The sequence below is a fragment of the Dermacentor variabilis genome, chromosome 5 (genome assembly GCF_050947875.1).
Source record: "Dermacentor variabilis isolate Ectoservices chromosome 5, ASM5094787v1, whole genome shotgun sequence".
In the NCBI taxonomy this organism is placed as follows: Eukaryota; Metazoa; Arthropoda; class Arachnida; order Ixodida; family Ixodidae; genus Dermacentor; species Dermacentor variabilis.
The window spans coordinates 98,927,697-98,954,032 of record NC_134572.1 but is presented as its reverse complement, the minus strand read 5'-3'; the positions used below and the strand labels follow the sequence as shown (position 1 = coordinate 98,954,032).

At 46.9% G+C, this 26,336-nt stretch overlaps 1 protein-coding gene across 1 annotated transcript; it reads left to right on the top strand.

The window, feature by feature from the left end:
* The first annotated feature begins 3,735 nt into the window (after positions 1 to 3,735).
* On the top strand, positions 3,736 to 25,082 carry LOC142582968 (homeobox protein BarH-like 1). The gene is made up of 3 exons (XM_075693152.1): positions 3,736 to 4,105; positions 18,470 to 18,666; positions 22,933 to 25,082. Exons 1-3 carry the CDS (start codon positions 3,748 to 3,750, stop codon positions 23,119 to 23,121), a joined length of 744 nt encoding a protein of 247 aa, XP_075549267.1. The 5' UTR covers positions 3,736 to 3,747; the 3' UTR covers positions 23,122 to 25,082.
* The last annotated feature ends 1,254 nt before the right edge of the window (positions 25,083 to 26,336 follow it).

Genomic DNA, 26,336 nt, shown 5'->3' with positions numbered 1-26,336 from the left:
CGACTGATTGAGATTCCTGGTGCTAAAATTTGGAATGCAATTCCTCATGAAATAAAAATGGCAAGTAACACGTATGGTCAACGACTGATTGAGATTCCTGGTGCTAAAATTTGGAATGCAATTCCTCATGAAATAAAAATGGCAAACAACTTTGAAATCGCTGTCAAAAAGTTGTACCAACCTAAAATTACTTGATTCATTTTTTAATAATCTACTTCATCTTTTGTTAATTGCATGTGTTTGTGATCGCTTAATTGTTTGAAATTTTATTACTAGGAAGTAGACAAGTACTAAAGTATGTAGCTGTTGATATATGCATACTGACTATGGGCCCACACTAGCCCTTGGCTACGGGCCCAGCAGTTTTTGTACAATTCTTGTAACAATGAGAAATAAATTAAATGAATGAATGAAATGAATGAACACCGCCGACAAGGCCAGCGGGATTACTACAGCCGATCGAGCTCCCTTGCCTACCGTTTCAGCAGATCGGGTATAGATTCGTTGGGACCCTTTCCGACGTCACCATACGTAAAAAAGTGGGTCGTCCTGGCGACGGACGTACTACCTAACCCGCTTCGCTGAAACGTAAGCTCTGCGAAATGCAGTGCAGTCTCTAAGTTGCAACATTATTCGAGAACGTCCCACTGCGACGTGGTGTCCCAGAAGTCCTCATCACCGACAGAGGAACGGCCTAGCATGTCAAGCTATTCAGCAATATAGCTATACAAGCCACAGGAGGACAACTGCCTCCCACCCGCATATTAATGATCTTACGCAACCGCTGAACAAGAACCTCACCGACAGCAATGTACGTCGACGTCGAGCACAAGACGTGGGATGCCGGCCTGCCGTACGTAACCTTCGCTTATAACGCGGCAGAGCAAGAAACAACGTAAGTCACGCCGCTCAAGATGGTTTATACGGAAGGCACGCGACGACGACTCTCGACGCCATGCTGCCACACGTCACGGACGAAGAGAATCTCGACGTCTTCGCCTATCTCCAGCTCGCCGAAGAAACCGGACAACTCGCCCGCCTGCGCATCACGAACGAGCAGGGGGCCGACAACCGGCACTGCAATCTTCGACGACGCTATGTGGAATACCAGGCGGCACTGCAATCTTCGACGACGCTATGTGGAATACCAGGCCGGCGTCTGTGTTTCGGTCCGGACACCAACACGCCAACAAGGCCTTAGTAACTGTTACGACGCTATTTCGGAGCCTACAAGGTCATACGACGTATTAGTGCACCGGACTATATGATGTCGAGCCAGACGCCATTTCGCAATCCCAGTGGTGCCGCGCGCGACCAGAAGTTGTCCACGTGGTGCACCTTCATCCTTTCTACGCCCGCTGACGAGACTTTGTATCTTTGTTCTTTATCTTTCTTCATTATTATTAGGGGTTTTCTTTCCGCTTTCATGTTTGTTTGCAGCAATGCTTTTTAAGAGGGGGCATTGGCACGTGTGTTTGTTAGCTTTGTCCGGTGACTGCTGCCTATCATCATCATCATCATCATCATCATCATCATCATCATTTTAGCGCTATACTTTTGCCGTGTCCTAATCATAAATAACATAACTGACATTTTTTGCTCAGTCAGCGTCTGCACCTCGAAGCTGATGCGAAAGAACTGCGCTATCTGCCACTGAACTTAATAAGTATTTGTACCAAAAAAAAAGATCACCTATAGTACATGTTCTTTGTGAACACATATAGCTGTTCCTGTACATTTTACCCCTCAAACTGAAAGATGAGCGAATAGTACTGTAGCACAAAGGCCGACGGGGCCAAGTGGCAAAGTGGATAATTTATCGGCTGCTGATTTGTGTCGTGACATTTGCTTTGATGCATTTGAGGTGTTAAACATATAGTGCAATTATTATTTTGTATTAAGATATGCATCACTAATAATTTTGCTGCAATTTTTAACTAGTATCGTGCGAAAAGCTGGCCAGGTTCAGGCCCACATGGTGACAAGAACCCAGATATCACCCTCCTGCTGTCTTCTTATCATCCTCGTCGTCATATTTACCCTTAGGGTTTAGATAAGCAGAAGGACAGCCATCAAAATACAAAATCTATGATCAAAGGTAGTTACACAACGTGGCCGACATTAAAGCATTTGCAGAGTACTATATAACACAAGGATAAAAAATATTAATAAAGTCGACGCGCTTCCAGACGTTTCCTTCGGCGTCCGTAGACAGGCAACGCTGTTCACTGTGTAGGTCAAAAATATTTTTTTCTTTTTTATCGCATTTATATTTCACTGAATTTTTCAGTAGCCTTAGAAAATATGAGGGATAGTCCTGTTTCATAAACGGCCGCATTAAATAAATTATGCTCGGAGTCAATTTCTGTTTTTCTGCATGCCGTAGCACAGCATTCTTTTCTTTTAATCCAACAAAAAAACATTTGCACACACAAGTTCATTTACAACATTTGGTTTCACCATACGATAATAACGACATGCGTACATATGTGCATACGTAAACTGCCCAGAAAGTTGTCCTCTGGAGTGTTACGGAAGAGTGGAGTGCCTTCTTAGATCCACTTATTATTTGCAGCGAATTGAAGTGTTTCTCTCCTTAGCAACTCTGTAGCTCGGCTTCGATATCATTACAAGTGAATCGCCGAGAAATCATAACAACCTCGGTCTCTTTTTCCTTAACTTGAAAGGAAAGGAACGGACTCGATAACAACACTTTCTTTTTTTTTTCTGCCGACGGTGCCGAAATCAGACATGAAAGAAGGGGCCGTTTCCACTCAAAGGATTCCGACACAATGCACGCGTTTTTCCCGGCAAAATTGAGTGGAATAGCTGGAGTGAAGAGGGGAAACTAAAGGAACAAACGAAAAGGCATTTTGGGAGCAAGCGGGGGAAACGAGGGTGGGAGAGGGCGATGGGGAGACCCATCCACTCGCTAAAACCCGAATCGAAACGCCAGAAAATCAGATTAACCCGCGCCATCCCTCTCCCCTATTTTTACCATCTCGCCACGAGAAAAAAAAGAAAGGAGACAGAGAGAGAGAGAGACAGACAGACAAAAAGAAATAAGTATCTCCACGTCGTCGCAGTTCCAACCGAAGGCAGCGCGTAGAAATGGTGAGAGAGGAGGGGCGAGATTTGCTTTTTGCCAGTTCGTTGGTGCGCGCCCTCCTCTCCCGGTTTGCCTGCAAGTGCGTCCTCTCCCTCACCGGAGGTTATAGACGCGCGCGCACGAAAAGACGCCGCTCCGTGCCGCCAGATCGGAGAAGGCGGAGCCAGCGCGGAGCTGGCACCGCCTCCGATGCTAAGCCCCCCATTGGCCCGGGAGAAGAGGAGAGCGCATGGCGGCTCGGCTCCCGAAGTGCTGCGTCGAGCCGCATCCCCATTAGGGAACCCGGAGAGCGCTTTTCCCTTCCGCGGTGGCGCCGTAGTACGGGGGGGGGGGGAGTGCAGAAGACGTGATAATAAAGATAACAACGGGGCCAACGCCGAGCGCGCTCTCCCGACTCCTTCCCTCAGCTGTTGTGCGTCTCTTTTTTTTTCGTCGGCCGAAACGTGTTGAAAACAGAACGGTGGCGCACGAGTTGAATTCGCTTTAGCGACGGCGGATGCTTCGTCATGCGGGCGCCCGATCAGCGGAGCGACGCGCGGACGTCATCGACGTGAGAGCGTCTCCCTTCCTCGTGGCGGGCGATGCGTTTCCCGGAGTCGGTGGCGGCGACGACTGTGAACGCTGAGAGGACGGATACGATGATGAGCGCGTTCTACCGCAAGGCCGTAGCCGTCGGCGAGGAGGACGGCGAGGCGGCTAGCGGCTACCGACAGAAGATGTCGCCGCGTCGTTCGTTCATGATCGCGGACATCCTGACGGCGGCGCCGGGCACTCCACTGGCCGACTCCCCGCTCTGCCTGGGCCAGTCTCCCATGCACGTCCGGGCGTCGGCGATGGCAGCTGCCTCGCAAGCCGGCGGGGCGACCGGACCGACGTGCCTGCAGGCGCCACCGCTGGGTCCCATGTACTCTCAGGGGTCGGCCGTGGCCGCGTTCCTGCCGGCCGCGCACTTCATCGGCAAGTCCATCGAGCAAGGATCCTTTCTTCTGTCGCCAGGTACGCCTACGCGTCGTATAGCGCTGCAGGGTGCGCATGAAACATGCGATAGAAGTTGAACACGTACTGCAGGGACGGTACCGTATTTTTTTTATGTGCTATTACGCTAGAACTGCTTGTAGAAGAGCAGATGGCTACCTATCGTGATGTCCGACATGCTATTATCGGATGCGGTCGGCCCTTGTCAAACGACACTTATGAACAAACCGCTTTGTGAATTCGATCATGTGTCTTTGGAAAATCCCTTCCGGTGATATCAGTTTCAGTACGCGCTGATTGGATGAGCCGCAGACATTACGCCCGTTGCTCCGATGAGGTGTCGCGATGAGAATTGCGTCGCGCGAAACTGGCAGCAACCCCAGCGCAGCCGACCTAAAAGACGAGATCATGAAACGGCGGATATCTGAGATAACTCATTATTTAGGAGGAGGCATGCAGGAAGAAGGAAAATGGCTATGTAGAGCTGTCACAATGCCGCGAAGGCCGCGGCAGAGTTTCTTTTTAAGGCGAAAGCCTCAAGTGGCTTGTTGCAATGGCTCATATATACCCGGAAAAAGCGGCGTATATATATATATATAGTTCACGGGTGCGAAAAAATCAGTGATGCAAAAAGTACCATGATCAAGGACGGCTCATAACCGCCTAGGCAAGCAAAGATGCAATGGCTGAATATGAATAAAGAAATGAAAGAAAGAACAAAGGAAAGAAAAAGCGAAAGAAGGAACGAAGGAACAAATAAATAAAGAAAGAAATCTTTAAGTTGTGCATTTGGTGTTCGCGTGTGTCGTTGAGGTCGACCTATATGTATACAGCGCCATATACGTTTACTTCACACTGCGGCTCGTTATGTCTCGCAAGAAGTCTGACCCCTCCGATCGTATAACCACGTGTGCAGCAGACTTTCTACTTCACGTGTTACAGGAGTGTAACATGATCCCGAATTTTTTTTTTAAGGAAAGCGGTGCTTGTAAGACTATAAAAGAACGTCGTTTGCCAAAGATACAGGATTAGTGACGTTATGCTTAAAAGAAGGATCACTGAATAAAGAGGTTAAATGTGTGTGTGTGTGTGTGTGTGTGTGTGTGAGAGAGAGAGAGAGAGAGAAATGCGTTTAATATTTGAAAAGAAATAAACAAAGATTATATACATTAAAAGGCTGCACGAGTGGTTTTTTTGGTGACGTGCCTAGATTTTATAGGTTAATTAAACTGAAGTGAAAGCCAAGATGGTGCAATCGCAGGGCTGAGGACAGTTTCTTGTTGTTGCTATATTCATTTTCTCACACTATTAATTGGGAGAGTATAGTACATTATACTACAACTACTAAAGGATACCAAAAAGAAAGCTTGTTAAACAATGCCCAGTTTGATTCTATGTGATGAAGCGGTTCGGGATAAGTTAGGTTGTATCCGACTAATTGTACGTGCCACTAATTGTACTGTAATATAGCTTGATTTGTTTTAATTACCTTGGAAACTACCTGACCTGACCTAAACCGTATATTCTGCCACGTTCCTATTATACTAAGAACATAGAAAGCGAATGATTTTTCGAAAAAGTTATATGCATTCAATCACGTCCTCTTCCCTTCGTCACCTTATACTAACTGAATTTCTCGCTGTAACGAACGTCAAACACTCGGCTGTAATAAACAGTGTACACGCGATACTCCCGTCGTTTTGAAGAATCTATATTGAGCAGCTGTGCATGTACAAAAGAAAAATCAACAATAGTAACTTTATTTTATGACGGACAAAAATAAAAACAAGAAACAACTTTCCAGCTACGGCGACTCATTTCGCGAACTTGTTCTAATAGTCGAGAAAAGCATTGTTGGCCGAATAATCATCTTCAATATTTTGCGTGCATCCACACAACTGTATGCCGGTGCTTCTAGCGCTGCTGGACTTGAGTATGCAGTCAGTGTGACACACTGAAACCGCTCCTGGCTCTATATGATGAGACATCCAAACATACAATGGGTTATTGGAAAAAACTTAGAGCGCTATATAAACACACATGACGTTCTTTTTCTACGTCCTGCGTGTTTATAGCGCTCTAACTCTTTCTAATAATGCATTGCCAACAAGCCCTCCTATCCATCCTTTTGCAATGTAACGTGCATCTCAGAAGTTGAGAGACATCATTCATCCGTCTTACACGCTTATCAAACTTCAGTAGAAAGCTGAACATAGGCGGTCAGCTAATAAATAAGGATCGAATCTGCGTGCGTGACATGCTAATTAACATGACAATTTTATATTTCTTTTGCAGCCTGCTTTCTTTCGGTTGTCAATTTTGTCATTATTTTTATAGAGCGACATCCCAAAGTGCGTAAAAACTATTAGCCCAAATATTGTTTTTTGCTCTTGCTCTCTCTCTCTTTCTCTCTCTCTGTTTTTCTTTCTTTCTTTCTCTTTCTTTCTGTTTTTGAATAAAGGAAAGAGATGTAAAAGCAGGGATGTTTTTCTGATTGTTTGAGCGCTAACAAAAAAAAAAAACTGTCATTATGCACAACAGCGCGCGCATATGGTGGCGTACGCGCTTCGTCACTGGAGAGACCGGCGCTGTCGCCTTTTCGGTTATATGCATTAGAAGCGACGCCTATATTTGTGCGTGGCAGTGCATGGAGATAATAATTTCAGACACGTGATGAAAATCTAATGAATATTTACTAGCCTATATATAGCGCTTCCAACAAATCCTAATAGCTCATTTGCGTATTGCGACGGAGACGAACAAAGGTATAACACAAAGTATGAAGCACCCCAAGATAGTTTACTGAACCCCCGCCCCCCCTCAAAATATAAAGAAAGCACCAGGTAGACAAAGAAATCAAGGGTTAATGAGGTTTGAAGGCCGTGATTTTTGCCACCCTCCACTATTGGGTATGCGGCATAATGCGCGAGGTCACCATCGTCATTTAAAGGGGACTCCCTTTGCCTGAATTCAGCAAAACCGAACCGGCAAATACTCAAGCGAGGAGCACAACGACCTACCCCGAATGGCCCCTCGCGAAGTTCTTGCTCACCAGCGCGGCACCCGACAAATATACGACACCCCCCCCCCCCCCCCCTAAATCATTAGGAGAGGACGCCATAGACCACCGCAGGATGCAAACGGGGGTCTTTCCAAACCTACAAAAATTAAACAAAATTTTTCCAATGCTGTATAGGCACACCTGTCCGTGGTGTGGCGGCTCGCCATCGCTATATCACATTTCGTTGGGCTGCCAAAGTAGACCACCAAATTTAAATACCTTTCTAGGTAAATTTCAATTATCGAACACTTTGGAGCAGTGGGAGGCACAACACGCCAGCTCTGACCCGGAGGTGCAGCTTGCTCTTTTGGGTCACGTCAGGAAGACGGCAGAAGCCAGTGGAGCCCTCGACTTGGGGCCCCACCCATCGAGCTCATAACCTTTCATCCCCACCCCATTCAATAAAATTATTCCTTCCTTCCTTCCTTTCTTTCTTTCTTTCTTTCTTTCTTTCTTCCTTTCTTCCTTCCTTCCTTCCTTCCTTATCATAATGCATCTCGTTAATTGAAACTATGAAGAGTAAGGACTTCGCGCGTTGGTAGCTCACGCTTAAATATAAGAAACAAACGGGACAAACGAAGAAAGACACACACAGCGCTGACTTCCAACAACTTTGTTGATGAAGCGAAGACCGTATATATATATATATATATATATATATATATATATATATATATATATATATATATATATATATATATATATATATATATATGTATGCGATACACATGGGCACACAATGTTATGCCTTGCACATGCGCCTCACGTATTACCTAAACATGGCAAGTGATTTGTTTTTTCTAGTCATCCACATGACAATTTCTATAGCTGCCTCTGTCTCTGAGCATGCCTCCGCACCATATACAGGGCGTCCCAGCTAACTTTAGCTTTAGTTTAAAGATATCCGAATGCCACGTAGCTGGACAGAACCAAAGTAATGTTGTTTGCCGTTGGTTGGTGATACTCAAATTATTATTATTTTCATTCCGCCTAATCAGATAATTAGTCTTACTTATTAATCAACTTCTCAAATATTATAATTAGATGAAAAGCGTCAGTGATAAAATTGTAGAGCAGCATGAAAAACTCCCGATAAAGCTTTCACGTTCCTCAATACGTGCTACATAAAAGTATTTTTCCAAGCGGGAAAGAAACCCGCGAATACGCGCAAAGTGCCTCGAGCGGCCAGTCGCGCGGCAATTTTGCGTGCATTTGCGGGCTTCTTTCAAGCTCGCAAAAAACATTATGTAGCACGTATTGAGCAACAGAAAGCTGTATCGGGAGTTCGTCATGTCGCTCTACAATTTTCTCATTGACATTTTCATCTAACTATAATATTTGAGAAGTTGATTAAATAATTAAGAAGAATTATCTTATTAGGCGGAACATTAAAAAAATAATTTGGGTATCTCCAAGCGACGGCAAACAGCATTACCTTGGTTCTGTCCAGCTACGTGGCATTCGCATATTTTTTAAACTCAAGATAATGTTAGCTGGGACGCCCTGCAGATACATGATCTTCGCTACGACAATACAGTTGTTGGAAGTCAACGCTGTGTGTGTCGTCCTCGCTTGTCCCTGCCTCTCGCCCTGTTCTTGAACGTTAAATGAAACGTTAGATAGATATGTCGGTATGAATTAGCCACAGAGACAATGCAACTACTGAGAAACTGCGTTTTAGAAACAGATGAATCAGTTGTATCGTAATCGGACGAATCGGTTTGCAACTGTCTACAGTTGGAGAACTTTCGCTTCTGTGTTTCATTACGTCGTGCTTGAGCACATCAACGTAGTAGCAGTGGCATTCTTAATCAAGGCTCACGTTAAATGTCTATTAACAACGATCCTAACCATGCGTCAGTAACGAAACAGTGCAGCAGCGGAATAGTTTCAAAGACGCTTTCTCTTGTAATTTTGTAACGTGAATGAAGACAGCAGATGTAATGATGTTCTCACACCGACTGTAAACATGAATCTTTTCCTGGAAGCGCGCTTTGCCAAGGAGCTTTGTGTGTATTAAGAAGCCTGCTACCAGGAGCAGCTTGTGGCACTTCTGTTTTTGTAAGACGAGAGTCATCAATTTCCATCTCCCGCCTTCCCCGTGTTTTCCCTGGATTTCTGTTTTTTGTAGTAAGACAAAAGTATTTGGCGGCGCCGCATCATTTTTAGTATTGCACTCTGGGTAGGCTAATATAGATGAGTGAGATAGCGAAACTGTCGGACGTTCTATACAGATTCGCGCGTTAACCAAATGCGCAGCACAAGCTGTCTATAGGAAGTTTTACAGAGGACATTCCAAGACGCAACACCGACGAGGTTAGTAAGTACATCGACCTCGAAAGTATGGTCGTCATTCAACTCAGTCAACACAGCTGCATTTGTCAGCCGATATTTTAGCTGTATAAGCCTATGCTTTCGACGACAAAGGAAAAACAAAAAGCAAACAAAACAATTGCGCACTTACCGGAAGCCCGTGACACATTATCTGAATCGGTGCTAAACCGTTGTTTGATGTGCACATACATTGAACAATCGTGCCGTTCTTCTCAACTAACGTCATAAATTACGGTGATGGCATACTCGACTGCGGGAAGTGAAGCCCGGCACATAATATTTCCTGCAAGCTGCTTACTATTCCATTTAGCTTATTGTAATCCACAACACGCTAATCATCAATACTGCATGATTCATCGTAGTTTACATTGCCACCATTGCCATGGATTCATGAGAGAAAAAGATCGAAATGCCTTCATTTCAGCCAGTCTAGACATTTTTTGTCTTCAGTGCAAATAAGTACAGACAAGATACTTCCCAAAATTGATTAGGGCTTCAAAGTTAGCCACTTTATAACTAGTTGGAAACACGTTATATATATGTACTATAACGCGGCTAAATGACTAACACTCTGTTTGCAGCCTGATAGAAGTCTACACGGGCAGCGTCGTGCTCCGGCAGCAAATGCGCGTTTCGCGAGCGGCCGTTATATGAGATTATCGCCACCTACATAGTTTGCTTGCACGTGCCGTAAAATAACTCGTACCGACTCAGAACTCACAGCTTTCGCCGCGAAGGTGAAAGCAAGCTGTAAGTAAATCGACTGACATAGGCTCAGTGTTGTGCATGATATACTATATAGGGTGCGCGTTGCCGGCAGCATTCCAACATGGCAACCGCGACGTCATCACCGCTAACCAATGTCCACTTAAAGAGTTGTGGAGCGAGGATGAAAATCACACTGCCCTGAGGGAAACTGAGAAATAGCCTTACAGTATATATGCTGTGCAGGGCGAGCCCTATAGATAGTCGACGGTTGTGCAATGTGAAGTATAAGCATTCGGATGGTGTCCGCAGTGGTGGCCCAGTGCGGCGGGTATACGGCGCTCTGCTGCCGCAAACGAAGTCTCGGGTTCGATTCATGACCGCATTCCGATGGTGGCGGAATGCCAAACGCTCGTGTGCTATGCTTTGTGACCGCACTTTAAAGGACCTCAAAAGTCGTCGAAATCAACCCGAACCCAACTGCATACGGCGGGTCTCGCATCGAGGAGTTTTTTTTTTCTTTTTTCGTCCCGGAGAATCCACCATTGACCTTTAGCGTGACCTATGTGTGACGTCATGCCAGCTGTGGAAAAGCGGCCCCCCAACTTGGCTCGTCGCAGTCGTCCCAGCGAATCCTCCACGGTATGCCGGAGGATGTGTATAAGGTGAAGCTGCAACGATGTGCTGCAGCTAAGAAGCGGCGGCGTGCGGAAGAAACGGATGAAGAGCGGGAACAACGTTTAGCTAAACGGCGTGCATATTATGCAGCCAGGAGAATGCGTTCAACATCTCTTGATCTGGGTGCATCTACAAGTATCATGCATGCTCTCAATGCTGACGCGACTTTGGCGACACCTGATCGTTCGACAGCAAGCCTTATGGATGCTTTACATGGCGGCGAGACTGCATCTACACGTTCGATGAGCAGTATAGAACTCTACAACGTGAACAGAAGATTGCTTTCGCAATCCACTATAGGCTTAGCCAAGCTAAGCCTCTGCCAATTTTTTTTCCTTCTTTCTCTCTTTTTTTTTTAGTAGGAGCGGGAGGGAGGCAGGATTTGTCGAAAGGCATACGAGGGATAAAAGAAAATCAAATATATAGCTTGTAACTCCGCGTCGTGCAGGAACTGTAGCAATTTGCTTGCAAACTTATTCGTCACCCAACGGTTGTAATTTTCGGGTACTTCCCGCTTCAGTCTAAACTTCCTTAAAAGGGGCCCTGAACCGCTTTTTATCGAAGTCGAGAAATGCATTTGAAGTTAAAACAGGCTATTTCAGACATACCTTGTTGCAAAAAGTACTTCAATACATCCAGCAGAAGCGTATTGGCAATCGATCAAAACGTCCCGTATACATGGAGCTTCCGCTACTGCTTCAATGACTTGCACTGCGAAGGCTACGGCGGAGCGGGGCGTGCCCACAACGCTCTGCCTGCTGAACGTCACCGAGGCTCCCAGTTCAAATTTGATTTTGTATGGTCGCGTAGACGCCAACACTTCCGATTTTGGTGCGTAGACGCGCCAAACGCGGTTGTCCTCAACGAGCCACAGTTCGCACAGTCAACGGACTCGTCGCGGCACCTTGCGGCGGCCGCGGCATCTACGCCACGTGGCAGACCGCAGCTACATGCAACTGCAGTGCACGAGCGCAGCGTTTGCTTTTTGCACGACAGGGCTTGAGTGCGCGCTCGCGCTTATATGCTCCAGTCTATAGCCATGTTAGGTGGTGCAGACCGGCTTTGCCCTGCACCAGCTTGACCAACGGATAGTAGGCACTTGCGCATTTTGAAGCGCAATCAATCGCTCGATACGAAGCAAAGTCTGCCAAGGCGTCTAACCAGAAGCGACCAGGAGTGAGCGTGCGCTGGCAAGCGTTCGTGTGGCCTGACATTAAGTTTCGCGTGGTTCGAGGCTAGTTCAGTGTTCAGGTCTATAGTCGAAATTAGCGAGACCCGATGGTTGCGATAGCGATAGGCAGGGTGGCCAAAGTTTAGCTCCTACGCGGACGGCCGCGGCAGCGGCAAGAGCAGACGACGGTCGGTTTCTTCCGGAAGTACGTAATCATTAGTGAAATTCGAAAGCAGATTTTTTTTTTTACTTCAGCCTGTTTATTAAACTATGTCAGTAAGTGTATATGCACAATAAAGGTAGTAAGAAGCGCACTGATCCCCACACCCTTCCAGATTGAGCCGCGTTTGGGAATCTGCTATGTTAGGTTAGGTGATAAGTTAGGATAGCGAGGCGCAAAAGAGAGCGTTTGAGAAAAAGGTGACCGCGACCCGCTTGCGATCTCCACGCGCCACGCTTATTTCACGAATTATTTGGTTTAGCCATTTGGTATGCGCCCCACCACGGGGGTGCGCCCTCTCTTAACCGATCTCCCAGAATGGGTATGTCTCACTGTGACACAAGTGGCATGGCATTAGCAAATATTGCTTGGCGTGTGTCCCACTTTTCGGCGCATATACCAGCCGTCACCAAATTGTACGCATTGCCGTTTAGATGCCTGTAAAGCATTTAATTAAGGGCTTAACTTAAGCTTCGCCACGCATAGATCCCAACGCGCACGTTGGATCTCCATGAGTTTATTATTATTATTATTATTATTATTATTATTATTATTATTATTATTATTATTATTATTATTATTATTATTATTATTATTATTATTATTATTATTATTACTTTGCAGGGGCTCATACTTATTTTCCTTCGTTCCTTCCCATTTGTTTCAATTATTAATTAATTAATTAATTATGGGGTTTTACGTGCCAAACCCACTTTCTGATTATGAGGCACGCCGTAGTGGAGGACTCCGGAAATTTCGACCACCTGGGGTTCTTTAACTCCATTTGTTTTGCTAGTCATGCTCGCGGTAAACAACGGTGGCTTCCCTTTCCCCCCTGACAGAGGCGCGGTATCGCGGGCGCAATAGAAGTGGCCCGGCATAACTAATCTCGTTAGTTGGAGCCGGGAGGAATCAGCTCTGACTCGAACACCCACCGAGGCGCTTCAGACCCCCCGTGCCTCCGTCGTTTGCCACCGTCTGTGGCCCTCGCCGCAACATCCTCACGTGCGAGCGAGGGTGAAGCATTCAGCTGGAACAGGACCTGCGTGTCAACGTGGCGTGTTCGAAGAACATGTGCTGTGTTGTGCATGCGCTTACATCAACTGCGCGTAAACTAATGATCGCACTTAGACGCGCGTCAAGAACTTCCCTCGGAAAAGTGAGCTGAGACGCTATATATATATATATATATATATATATATATATATATATATATATATATATATATATATAGAGAGAGAGAGAGAGAGAGAGAGAGAGAGAGAGAGAGAGAGATTGTAGACTAACCTACTTTTGGCTTTTGGGTATACGGTCATAGCACACCACGAAAATGTCGCCGCACACCAATCACGTTGAGAATATATACGGGATGATATATACGAGGGAAAACGAAGTTATCATTATATATATATGGTGATTATTAAGGAGGGAGGAGACGCTTAATTTCTGCAGCCCATCAGGGAGCACGGCGCAGCATGAAGTTATCCTTAAGCTTAGCGCAACATGCACGGGTTAAAAATCAATCTCCTTTTTTCTCAGCAACACAGCAGCAGCAGCGGTCCCATATGAATCGATTAATTAGTCATTATAATAGGAAATCAAAGCCAGTCAGCGTGTGAAGCACATCTATTTGCTTGAGCTCGACCACCAACAGTTTTCAATAATACCCACACGAAATGTTTGGATAAATGCATTGCTCTGCCAACTACCCGTTTTCTTCGAAGTGGTAAATGTCGAGTGAAGCAAGCAAGCAAGAAAACTTGCAAGCATGCGTGAAGAAACTTATAGTGAGCACACCTGCGGGTGTCTTCTCTGGCCACTTGTCAGCGTGATAAGTGACCACGAGCAAACGCCATGAAAAAAAGAAGACTAAAGAAATAGTCTACACCGTTGCAATCGTTAATTTATACCTTTACGACAAAGGATGCTAATGAAGGAAACACTATAGCAGGAACGAACAACCTGATAAATGCATGCGCTTATTGCATGAAGCGGCGGTCCCATACATTCATTCTAGATCGCATCTTTAACAAATATTTGACTGATCAGCGCCCGGCATCAAGCCTATACAGAGTTGCTTTATTGGGAAATCATGTCTGCGGAAATCAGCAAGGATTAGGACTAAGTTTCATGAAAGGAAAAATTCTAGTTCACTCGAGGAATTGAGCAAAAGCTAAAAAAAAAACGATACGGTTTTCTCAGGAAGAAAGCTTCGCAGTTGAAGAAAAATTGTCCTGGTCCAGAGATCGAACTCGCATTCATTGTCCCTGCGCTTCAATTGTCGACTATTTCGAGAACAGTGTTCGCCCGAGCTGACTGACGCACACTGCAAGAAAAGGTTTCCACGAGGAAACACTGACACGAACAGAGGAGACACGGCACATATCGCTGGTGTGTCGTCTACGTTCACTTCTGCTGTCCGCATACTGTTCCTGCTGGAAACATTTTTTTCTGGCGATTAATTCGGCCTCGATCTTCGATCCAATAGCCTCCTCATTAGCTCGGAAGGTAGAGCGACCCCCCTTCGAAGGAGTTGGTCCCGGAATCCCCGAACAACGAATGACGACGAACTTTTCTTTAACTGCAAAGCTTTCCTTGCTGCTCTCGGTTGATTGACAATTTCTTTTTCCCCTATCGGAGTTACTTCAGCTGTGAATAACTCAGCGACTATAGCATTCGTTGTCCATACGCGTTCCAAATACCAAGGCCTTTAGTGCGCGGAATTGGAACCCTGCCACACACACACGACGCGGCGAGTGCGAACGCGGAAGCTCCCGCTCCCACGAGGCCCGTCTGTTACGCCCGGAGGATCGAGGCCTCTTTCGCTAACGCGTGTGCGTCCTTTCTTTCTTTTTTTTTTTTTTCGAGCGCATCGCGGCGTAAACGTAGTAAACGGCAGCGCCGGCAACACAAATAGCGGCAACGGCTTTCCGCGGCGGCGCTCGTGATGTCATTAAGGGGAACGGGCTAAGAAGCGTCTAATTACCGCGTCCGACCGCCCCGTCCTCTTCAACGCGACGGTCTCTTCTTGCCCCTTGCTGCGTCGTCGTCCCAGGGCACACACGCGCTGAGCTAATGAATGGCGCCACTGCGACTCTATACGCTTTTGCTTCGAGCGGGCGCCCCCTATATTGTGTAGGCTGCTCCCGCTACATTCTTCGACCGATTGCCGCCGGCCCTCGCCAGAGCTTCTGTTCGCACACCGCGCCTCTCTTACATCCGCCGAGACCAGCAACAACTATCATCAGCGTCATGAAAAGTGACGAGCGTAACGTTATTAGACAGGAAGACAGCAGTGCGGATGAGAAAAGACGCAGTTTCGCCCGAAAGGCGAAGCATCGATTGCAATAGCAAATTAGTAGACAGCTATAACAAGTGACGATAGTAGCTTTATCGGCCGTATAAGCGTTGTCAGGATTGGGGGCTCAATCCCATCGCTCGTGATCCGTTGTCAAGATTAGAGTCGGGCATGAATTAGAAGATAGCTGGCCCATGCCGTTGTCCGACTTATCCACGCTGAGGACGTTGATGAAGGGAAGGACTGCTTCTCATCGAGAACGAGGAATATGGGATTATTTACAGTATCTACATCAGACTAGCATGACTGCAAGAGAAAGTACATCAATCTAACATGACTGCTTGAGAGAGTGCATCAGTCTAACACGACTGCTTGAGAGAGTGTCCTGAGCATCCGCACAACAGCGGTTTATAAATATTCGGTCCTCCCCCGATACTCACGTGACGGAAACGGTCGCCTCTTTGCGCGACACACACACACACACACACACACACACACACACACACACACACACACACACACACACACACACACACACACACACACACACACACACACACACACACACACACACACACACACACACGCACGCACGCACGCACGCACACACACACACGCACGCACGCACGCACACACGCACGCACACACGCACGCACGCACACACAAGCACACACACAGGTTCACGGAGCCCGCCGAGTTCTGACTGTCTTCGCAGAACTCGGGGCTTACTTCAAGAACGGTGCGGCACTTCCCCGCTCGCGGCAGACCAGGGCGGCGGTGGCTAGTGCAGGAAAGCCTGCTTCGTCGAACTCGGCTCCAGCGACGGAGAATTGGGGGCGCGCGTATTGTTCTCGACACTTCGACTTAGTCACGCCGTGGCTAGAGGTTTGCGGCGACGCTCCAGGAAAAGTTGCCGGCCGTGGTCGCAACTGGTTGGCAAAACTTGCACGTGGAAGCATTCGTCATTGCGCACTGAATTAACAAGCGTGGTGTCACGCGCGCGTAGGCAAACATTAACACATCACACTCGATGAGCGCGGACACTCGCGGTCAAAACGCTAGTGTGAGCAAGCGTGGCAGCAGCAGCGAGCGAAGTGACCTTCGTGCGGTCTATCGCCTGAACTCAAAAGCGGCGAAAACATAGCGCGCACAAAGGTACGAGCCGTCTGCAGATCCCTTTCAAAATAGGGACGCACGACCGCGCGCGGCCGTGCAAAGTAAGCACTTGTTGGCGGAGTCGAAGCCGCCCCCCGCCTCCTCCATCTCACGCTACCTCCCACTTACCTCCACATATGGCGCGCGATATCTAGCCGCGATCGTCAGTACTCCTTGCGCCCGGACGCGAAATGAGCAGTTGCTGCCGGAGCACAACGACCCCCCCCCCGCCCCTCGCTCCCTCCTATTTCCCCCACGGCCTTTCGCGCGACGGAAGACGGCGCGTTTGCTCTCCGCTTTCTTTCTTTGCGCGCGCCAGAATGACCATCGGACAATATACGGATCAACACGGCGACGGCGACGGCAGAAATTCGCCTGGAGTGTCCATGTAATTGCTATCGCAACGAAAGTGTTGTACCAGATATTTTGGTTGAGATTCAAGACTAAACGGAGTTGGGCAGCTATCCACTGCGTGAAACGGATAACTGAGGCTGAATTCACAATACTTTTCGTTTGTAAGTCCTCTTTTCCATTGGACGGCTGCATTCGCTATTGATATGTCTCGCATCGGGATTGGCAGAATTTTTATCTTACGAAAAATCCTAGCGAAATAACTTTCTTTCGAATACCGGCCATGGTGATCCGTTAAATTAAACAAATGGTACCAAGGATAACTAAATGCTGTCGAGGACAGCAGTGGATAAGGTGGTGTGACGAGAGCATGGAGATCGACAGGAGAGGCCTTTGGCCTGCAGTGTACGTAGAATACGATGATGATGATTGTGGTGATGGTAATGATTGTGGTGGTGGTGGTGGTGGTGGTGGTGGTGGTGGTTTTGTTACAGTCTTTCTCTCAAATGTATTCCGAAGCCAGCAAAAACCATCATTCCGTCATCAGTGCCATGAAAAGTGGCAAACGTAGCGTTAACACACAAAGACGGAAGTATAAATTAGAGTGCAAAAGAAAGTAACAGATTATTCTAGTTGAGATTCACGAAGTGGTCTTTGGCAGGTCATGCAGTGTGTGTAGGGCAAGTAGACATATGCACACCAAAAAAGAAAAAGAAAATAAAGCTCTTAACCCAGAACTGTTCGTATTACAAGACAAGGCGTCAGCAAACTTTAATGCCGGACATATTATTTGTAAAAGCGAACGGCCAATGGCAAACAGCTGTTACGAACGAAAAGCTTTGTGAAGTCGGCCCTAGATTACATGGTGGCCTGTTAAGCCATAAAATGGATATTCAAGGGAAGGAAGACGCAGTCGAGGACGGCAGAGAATTGAAGTAGTGTGATGAGATCTAGAAAGGCTGCAAGCCAAGAATCGGGGCCAGTCGATCGGCTGACGCAAAACAGTGGTAACTGCATACTCCAGGGAGAGGCCTCCACCCGTAGTGGACGTAAGCCGGCATACGACGTCGAGGGCACGTTCAGCCGCTGTGAGCTGAAACACCCAAAGACCAGCCCGATTCCCCGCCCGTCCAAACGGCAGGGCGCCGATTATGGTGGTCAATGAAGCAATTGCACTGCATGCATGGAATAGTGCGCACACTTGTTCGCGACCCCGATGAGTAAGCCACGAGGTTGAAGCTTTCGCGAACCCTCGCCTGTTATGCTGGAAGGTTATGCTGCATGATCTTGCCGTTCACCATCTTAACGTTTTCTCCCGGTCACTTAAGCGGTTGACCCCCGGGGCCATGCAGGCCCAATGTCCTATACTAGAGAAGGCACATAGGAGCAAGTGTCGATGTCACTATGTGCAGGGCTGGCGTTCCCGGGCCTGTTCGGGGGCCCGGGCGGCTGCGAGCCCGGTTCACGACCCTGCCGGCGTCGCAAGGCGCGCACCGTGTTCAGCGACCAACAGCTCCACGGACTCGAGAAGCGCTTCGAGGCGCAACGGTACCTGTCCACTCCGGAGCGCCTCGAGCTGGCCACCGCGCTCAGCCTGTCCGAAACACAGGTACGTGATTTATTTATTTATGTTGCTACTGTCGTTTTGAAACCGGATACATTTGTATTGTATTCCTTCTTTGAAGTTGCCCTTCCCGCTTGAACCAAAAGGGTCTGTCGCATCATGTAAATAAATGAAAATAAATAAATTTACTCGGAGATTATATGCGTGTGTTTTCGCGCCATCACTTTGGCAGCCTCTTTGTATACACCTAATAATGGCGGCGTTCACTAATGTTCCCTAAAAGGCGACGCTAAATGGCATTCTTTAAAAGCTCTATTTTCGTTCATTTGGCAAAGGAGGACTTATCACTACAGAGAGGAAAACTTAAAGCGAGACGTTTATTTTTCGAATTCGAAATCCCAGCGCCTAACGTCAGCGTCATATACTTCAATGTGTTTATGTGTTTTCTACTGAATAAGCCCTCGGGATGCAGGAACAGTTCTCGATACTTGCTAAGTTGAATCCTTAGCGCCCTTGGAACACAATGTACGGTTCTTATTTACCGATAAAAAACTTACGCACGAATAGACGCTGTCACATTTCAAGACATCACAGCGAGCATGGCGCGGCTGGTGCGGTAACTGCAGGGCGAAATTGCCTTTCGTTTTATTGCCATAGCAATTATATGGACGCTCCAGGCGAATTTTTCCCATCGACGTGACGTTCCGTATAAAGTCCAAGTGCCATAAGGTAGCGCCACGCGCGCCGTACGCTTGGCTGCGAGAGTGAGCTGAAAAAGATGGTGGCTTGATGCGCGCTGTCTTCCCGTGCGTCCAATATTCCAGGTCACGTGATGAAACGCGCGAAAATGTAGGGGGATGTGAGCGCACGGCAACGTTATCTAGCGTAGGCTAGAGGGTGTTTGTGTGTGTGCAGGGGGGGTGGAGGGATCCTGCAGGTTAACGCAAGTCGCCTCCTTTAGCCCGGCCGTGGCTGCGCACTTAAGCGGCCCGCGCACCATACCTTGGAGGTAATCCGAGGTGGGTGCAAAGACTGGGCGAGTCGACACGGCTGGTAGCTTCACGTGCACTGTCTTCCTGTGCACTGCCTACAGTGTTGGAGGTTTCGTAATCTCAAATTTTGGAGGTGCGGTGAAGCGAGAGGCAGCACGAGGCGATCGCTCCTCGTTGCCAGCGCTCTTCATTACGCCAGCGTTCTGACAGTGAGTGTTCATAGTCGTCGAGTGAGATCTGTTCATGGTTGCCGATGCGCGCATGACACCATTCTGGTTAATTTAATTGTAAATGAATCTTACTTCGCGTAGATGTCCAATACTTTGCTGTCCCTAGTGATGATTCGCCTTTCGAGCGAAACTGCAACTTTTTCTTTTTACTAACCTACGACGTGAGCGTTTTGGTATTACACAAGCGTAACTTACTAACACTGCTTAACTCAACATTATTTAGTGTGGCTTTATACTAAGAGACCTGACGTGCTTAATTTACTTCCACACATGCCATTCCACATGCAGCGATTGTGGGTAGAGGCGTGACGTCATTCATAGACAGAGCCAAGACTTCTGGGCAGCGAAATCACGCACAACTTTTTTGTCACAGTCGTCTTTTAACGTCTCTGTGGCCTTCAAAGTGGCTTTCAGTACATCAGAACACTTTTAAACCAATATTTGTTTCAATTGGTATTTATAACAGCAGAGATGTCATCTTTGCGCAAATTTAATAACATCGGAAAACCTTCCTCGACATTTTGTATGGAGTGATCGTTGCATACAGTTCTTCAGTAGGTACACGGACTATATAACCTCTGTGGACCTTGCGCGAAACAAGTCAGCCATATAAGCATGGTAATTTCTTTCGTCATTCTTGATATGCGGTGCTTCTCACTGCGTGGATCGTCATCCGTGCTGTTCAGCGCCGCTTTGAAGGACCTCGCACATCAGCGCACGTACCGTATACGTTTCTGATGCCACATCCCTGAACATTCTTCTAGCAACAACGCATCTTTGTTCAACACCTCACGACGACAGGTTACTTCTAGCGAGGAATAATTACTGACGATCAATGTTGGGGCAATCGCCGCTTCAGCAATTCACGAGCTTCAGGTTCTCCAGTTGGTTTTATCTCACAAAACGGCGGAAAAAAGCGCACGACAGCTCCTTTGAGCTGTTTAAAATAACGTTTCGTAAGGCATGGTATATTGCAACTGGAAGCAGTCTCATAACATGCCCAGTTAACAACAACAACAAAGAAAAGAACAGTAGCATTCACTGTACGTATATACCACTCGACAACGCCCAAACACCTGAGTGCCACCGCTCACGTCGTACCAGCTACGTGCATACTCTCCTGTTCTCCTATCAGAGCCCACATCCTCTACAAATCAAACAGTGAAAGCGGCGCATAAAACCCAGGACGCTGGCAAAGGCAAGCGGAGGAAACACGCTGCGCACTCGACCAAGCGCCCCGAACGTGCCTCTGGGGCCGAAGACGAGGACAGCGGCGCGACGAGGGCCACAACCGCGCACAAAAGCAGAGAGATCTCCATCGCCGCTCGCGTCCTCTTGCGTGTGCGCGTCCTTGTGCGGGAGGAGCGATACAATGAGTAACATCGCTGCCCATTGTCTCGATCACGAAATCGCTTTTGTCCTCGACGAGCGCCGTAGCTAGCTCGGCCGCGGGCGCAGCGCGCTCTACGCTATAGCTGAAACGCGCTCTTTGCGCTTGCCTCGTTTTCGAGTTCGTACCTCGCACACCTTTCTCTCTTTTGTCGTTACTCTTCTGCTCCGATTGCAGTGGAAAGGCTGCGTCCGAGCGCCGCTGGAGGTCCGAACGAGCTTCGACTCTGCAAATTGTGCCTGGAGGCAACAGCGGGCGCCTCTTCCCCACATCGCTGTGGTGTGGGAGAAGGACGGAGGGGTTTAACGGGAGCGGAAGGGGGGGGGGGGCGGAGGAACAGCATCGCGACGTGCGCAGCGCCATTTAGTGAACGATGTTTAACGTCGGTGTTCTTTCTTTCTGTTTCACTTTCCTCTCGGTCTTTTTTAACCCGAACGGCTGGTCGTCCGGCTGTCAATGAGTTTTCAAATCGATGGCGTCATTAGTCGCAATTCAGTCGTTTTGTCCGCGCCACGTCCCAAAAGAACTTTCACCCGGCCGCCGTGATTAGAGGGGCCCCGCGGACCTTATCGTCACCTGTCTCTCAAGGAGAGCGTTAGGCCTGGCGCGTGCATTGAGGAAGGAGCTGGGAGAAGAAAATGGCAAGACATAGTTACAAGAACGAAAGTAACTACTGGGTTTTGCTTCATGCTACTCCTGAATTATTTGTACTGGCGCGCTATGTGACTAAAATACACAACGTGAGAAGCCAACAAACAAGGACACCAAGGAAAACATAGGGGAGATTACTTGTACTTACTAATTGAATTAAATAAATGATAAATTAATGGCAATGAAAGTGGATGAAAAAACAACTTGCTGCAGGTGGGGAACGATCGGCGTAATGCGAAGACGTGGGATCGTTCCCCACCTGCAGCAAGTTGTTTTTCCATCCGCTTTCATTGCCATTAATTTATCATTTATTTAATTCAATTAGTAAGTACAAGTAATTTCTCCTATGTTTTACTTGGTATCTTTGTTTGTTGGCTTCTCATGATATGATTAATAAATATTGGGCCCCTCGGTTAACTCCCTTTCTTCTGAAAGTTACATATAGACAAACAAAAGCTACTGAACAAATGAAAAGGTGAGAATCACGGCCGCGTTCGGTTAGATGGGAGCGGAATGTGAAATCTCTCGTGTACCAGGTTACGGGCACAGAACTGAAATTCGTCCGGAGCTCGCCAATACAGTGTGTCTCATAGCCTGTGGGCTGCTCTGGAGCATCAGAGCTGATAACATATTTAATACATACACCCATTGGAAAACACGCACACACAAAACGATGAGTTTTTATCGAAACATGAAACTGTCTCCTCACGGAAATGACAAACAAAAGTTTCGCTAAGAGGCCTTCACGAAAGCAAGTCGTTTTGTCGGCACGTTAACACCGGGCTGATGCCCTTATCTTCTTCTTCTTCTTCTTCTTCTTCTTCTTCAGTTCCACTTAAGATAGCGTTCGCACGTAATATTCGTTTTAGCAATACACTCAACTCGTATATCGCTTTTCGTGGCGCTCGACGCACGTTTTGCTCCCCATCCCTTTTCATCGGTGTAGAGAATCTGGCCAAAGCAATTCGGTAGCTCGAACCAACCTCTCCGCTTCTGTTAATTTTTCTTTCTTCTGTTAATTTTTCTTTCTTCCTCTCTCTCAACGCAGGTTAAGACGTGGTTCCAGAACCGGCGCATGAAGCACAAGAAGCAGATGCGCAAGGTGGGCGAGGACTCTTCGTCAACCACGGCGGCGGCCAGGCACACACTGACGGATGAGTCGAACCCGGGTTCCTGCGGGTCGGACCTGGACGGCGAACTAGACGTCGTTGGAGACGGCAGCGCCGCCCCGCGGTAGGGCGCCGACTCCTGCAGAGACGACGGCTGTACTCGGCTGGCAATTTTCTGATGTGTACATACTATAAGCGCATATGTGCTGGCCACGGCGACGTGACAACTACACCAAGCACGGATTCAATTTGAAAGTGACGCCTTGTGTACAGAGCTTCCGAAGGATTCACGTTCAGTGGCCTCGCCATGTTTGACGAGTAACACAGTTTCGAGGAGGGGTCTATGGATGCCACTATAGGTGGTTTGCGGGGACCGTATTCTCGACTGGTCGCTTTCCAAGGCAAATGAACATTACCGATGAATAGCGAGCTAAGTTGTATTAGTGATTTACGCTACTGAAATAGCGAAATTATCTTAGAAAAGTAGATATACAAATTATATTATCACTAGGTTGACTTTCTGTTTAGATGCGGTTGAATATCGCGCATAACATTTGAAAGGAAAAAGAAACACTTTTTCCCTGAGGGTAGGCCTGGTAAGCCAATAAAGATGAAGCTTGACGGGTGACGTCGCCAGCTGAAGTTTCCACATCATTAGTGACGTAATGAATTTTGACAGCGTCTTCTCGGATACAGGCAATTGTTTATGGGTAAAGAATTGCATTGTGTTCTTTAAATAAAAAAAGAAATACACGACCTAGCAAGTTTCGGTAAACTTTTACTCCGCCAGAACGGCACGCATACGGCAAAGCATATTGGAAGTCTGTGACGTCACGCTGACATAGGTTTCTGGACGAAATTTGAAAAAAGAAAAGGCAACTTTGACTCTTATTTTTTTCCAGTAATAAACTTTCTCGTGCCAAATTAATGAACATGTGGTTCTGAAAAAATCATTTACCAGTATGAAATGATTTGGTATTTATCTCTAATATATCGACAATTGTTGCCTCATTAGACGCCGAGCTCGGCGGCTGGCTACAGTAAGAAGCATCCCCCCCACTTTACAAAGCCAATCAGCGCGCATCAACCCACATATCCCCGAAAGTGGGCGATAAATGGTTGTATACTTGGGGATTCCCAGTATTCCACCATGGATGTACCGGGAAAAAAACAAGAAAAGAAACACAAGAAATAAAGTCAATGTTTCATCCAGTCTATGCACAACACGCTTAGCGACAGCTTACATTGATTCCAGAAAACAGTCATTGCTCATTTTGTGAACCTTCCCCTTAATTTATCTTGGTTTCGTTTCTTGCCTTGACACTGGTTAGCGCGAAGGTGCACGAAAGAACAGTAAACTGGCGACACACTGTCGCCTATGAAGTAGTGTAATTAAGAATGCCTTAGCGCCTGGCGATTCCTATGAAAATCAGCCTCCCTGTGTCCAAATCGTTAGCAATGCCACAGCGCTGGCTTTGATGCGAAGAGAAATGTCGGTGGTGTCGAAAGAAACTTGAGCGCTTCTCACGAGCCCAATCAAATGTTTTCTAAATCGACTGTTTCTGGAAACATCACAAGGAGCAACAGGTATAATTAATGGCATTGCATGCCAATGTACTTCAAACAAGAAGCCATTTATAGCGCAAACTTAGCAAGGTCAACGCTATTTTCTCCGTGTCCGATGAGGAACACCTGGTGAAAAGCACGATTAACGCGACTACACCTAACGTCAGAAAGCTCAAACACCATCTCCGAACAAATGTCGTCATATAAGATTTGTTTAATATTTATATTAACTTTTGCTGCATTCAATAAACTTTCTGTTGACTGTTGAAATGCAGTTGAATGCCATGTATAATTTCGCAGGGGTTCCATATCAGTGAAAATCACAAATCCTTGATTATCATTTGTGGTCATGGACAGTGCACTATTCGTACCAGAAGCAATAATATTTCATCCGAGTTAGTTGTTTAATATAGTAATTAATTAGTAATTGGTGTTTCGAGCTATCTAAGTCAAACTTCGCCCTAGCGTGCCATAAACGACACTGTGGTTCTACACGTTATGTTTACCACCCCTAAATCAGCATTTTGAGTCAAAATAACATTAGTGGGTCTACTTCATGCATATTTGGCCCGATGAAAGGGCATTCCGAGGTTTCCAATTCAGCGTATATAATATGATGAGTTGGGCTTCATAGAGACACCAACGAATGGCAAGTAAGATAACATAAACCGAGTAGCCCGAGACGACAAGTTATTGAAATGAACGCGACGCGGTCGTGAAATGCCAAATAAATGCCCAATAAATGCTTACCGCACGTTAAATAATTTGGACACGTGTCGAAGTATTTGCGCAGTTGTGTCTCATTATTCGCCACCGTCATCATGATAAACTTTGCCTGCACCGAAAATCAGTGCCTCTGAGCATGCGCGTTGCGACGTTTCACGCGAATCCTCGGATGCGCGTACGCAGCTCGGTCAGAGGCGCAGTGTTGGTGCGGTATGGACGACGGCCATCGACAACGCCTACACGTCAAGTGTTTATAATGACACATCGGATCATACGAAACCTGTCGATAGATTAACCATGAAGCGACACTTGTTGGCTTAACGAATGTTTTTCATGCTCCGCAAGGTTCTGTGGGCTTTTATTATTCAACTGGCTTGGCACGCATGAGTGAAGCTACATTTAACCGCAAGAAGACATCCATGTACAGAATGCAATGTCTCTCTCATAATGTCGACGGACAGTGTACATTACAAACAAAATGTTTTGTTGTAAATAACCAGTGCAATTACCTTAATTATCTAGTGCATGAGTTATTGCTGGACGTTAAACCACAAATGTGACAAAGACAAAATGTAAATAAAGGTGGCATCATGGTAACATTCTGTTGCCGTTGCATGGCTCTGAATTGTGACTCTTAATGGTGTTTTTCTTTCACTCTCTCTCTCTCTCTCTTTCGCTGTGTAGGATAAGAAGTCCGGCAATATTTTTTTCCCCAGTGGAGCTAAGTATCATTGTATCTAAACGTAAAACGTAAAGAATAGAAAGTGTCGACACCCTTCGTCCCTTTATTCTTACAATCACGTGCGCGTTGTTTAACGTTATCATTATGTTTGTGTGTCCGCAAGAATGTATAGTTGAATAAAATGCTAGACTAAAACGTTTACTGATGCTTACAGTGCGTCATTTGTCCGTTTCTGGAATGTGTGAAGACAGACATCGCCGGATCGAACACCCGGAGTATATCTTCGGAAGTAGTTCCAAAGACTGCGCGACAAGTGCAGACTAAGAAATTAGAAGACAGATAACCCTTCCCACTTCTTCCCTCTTAATT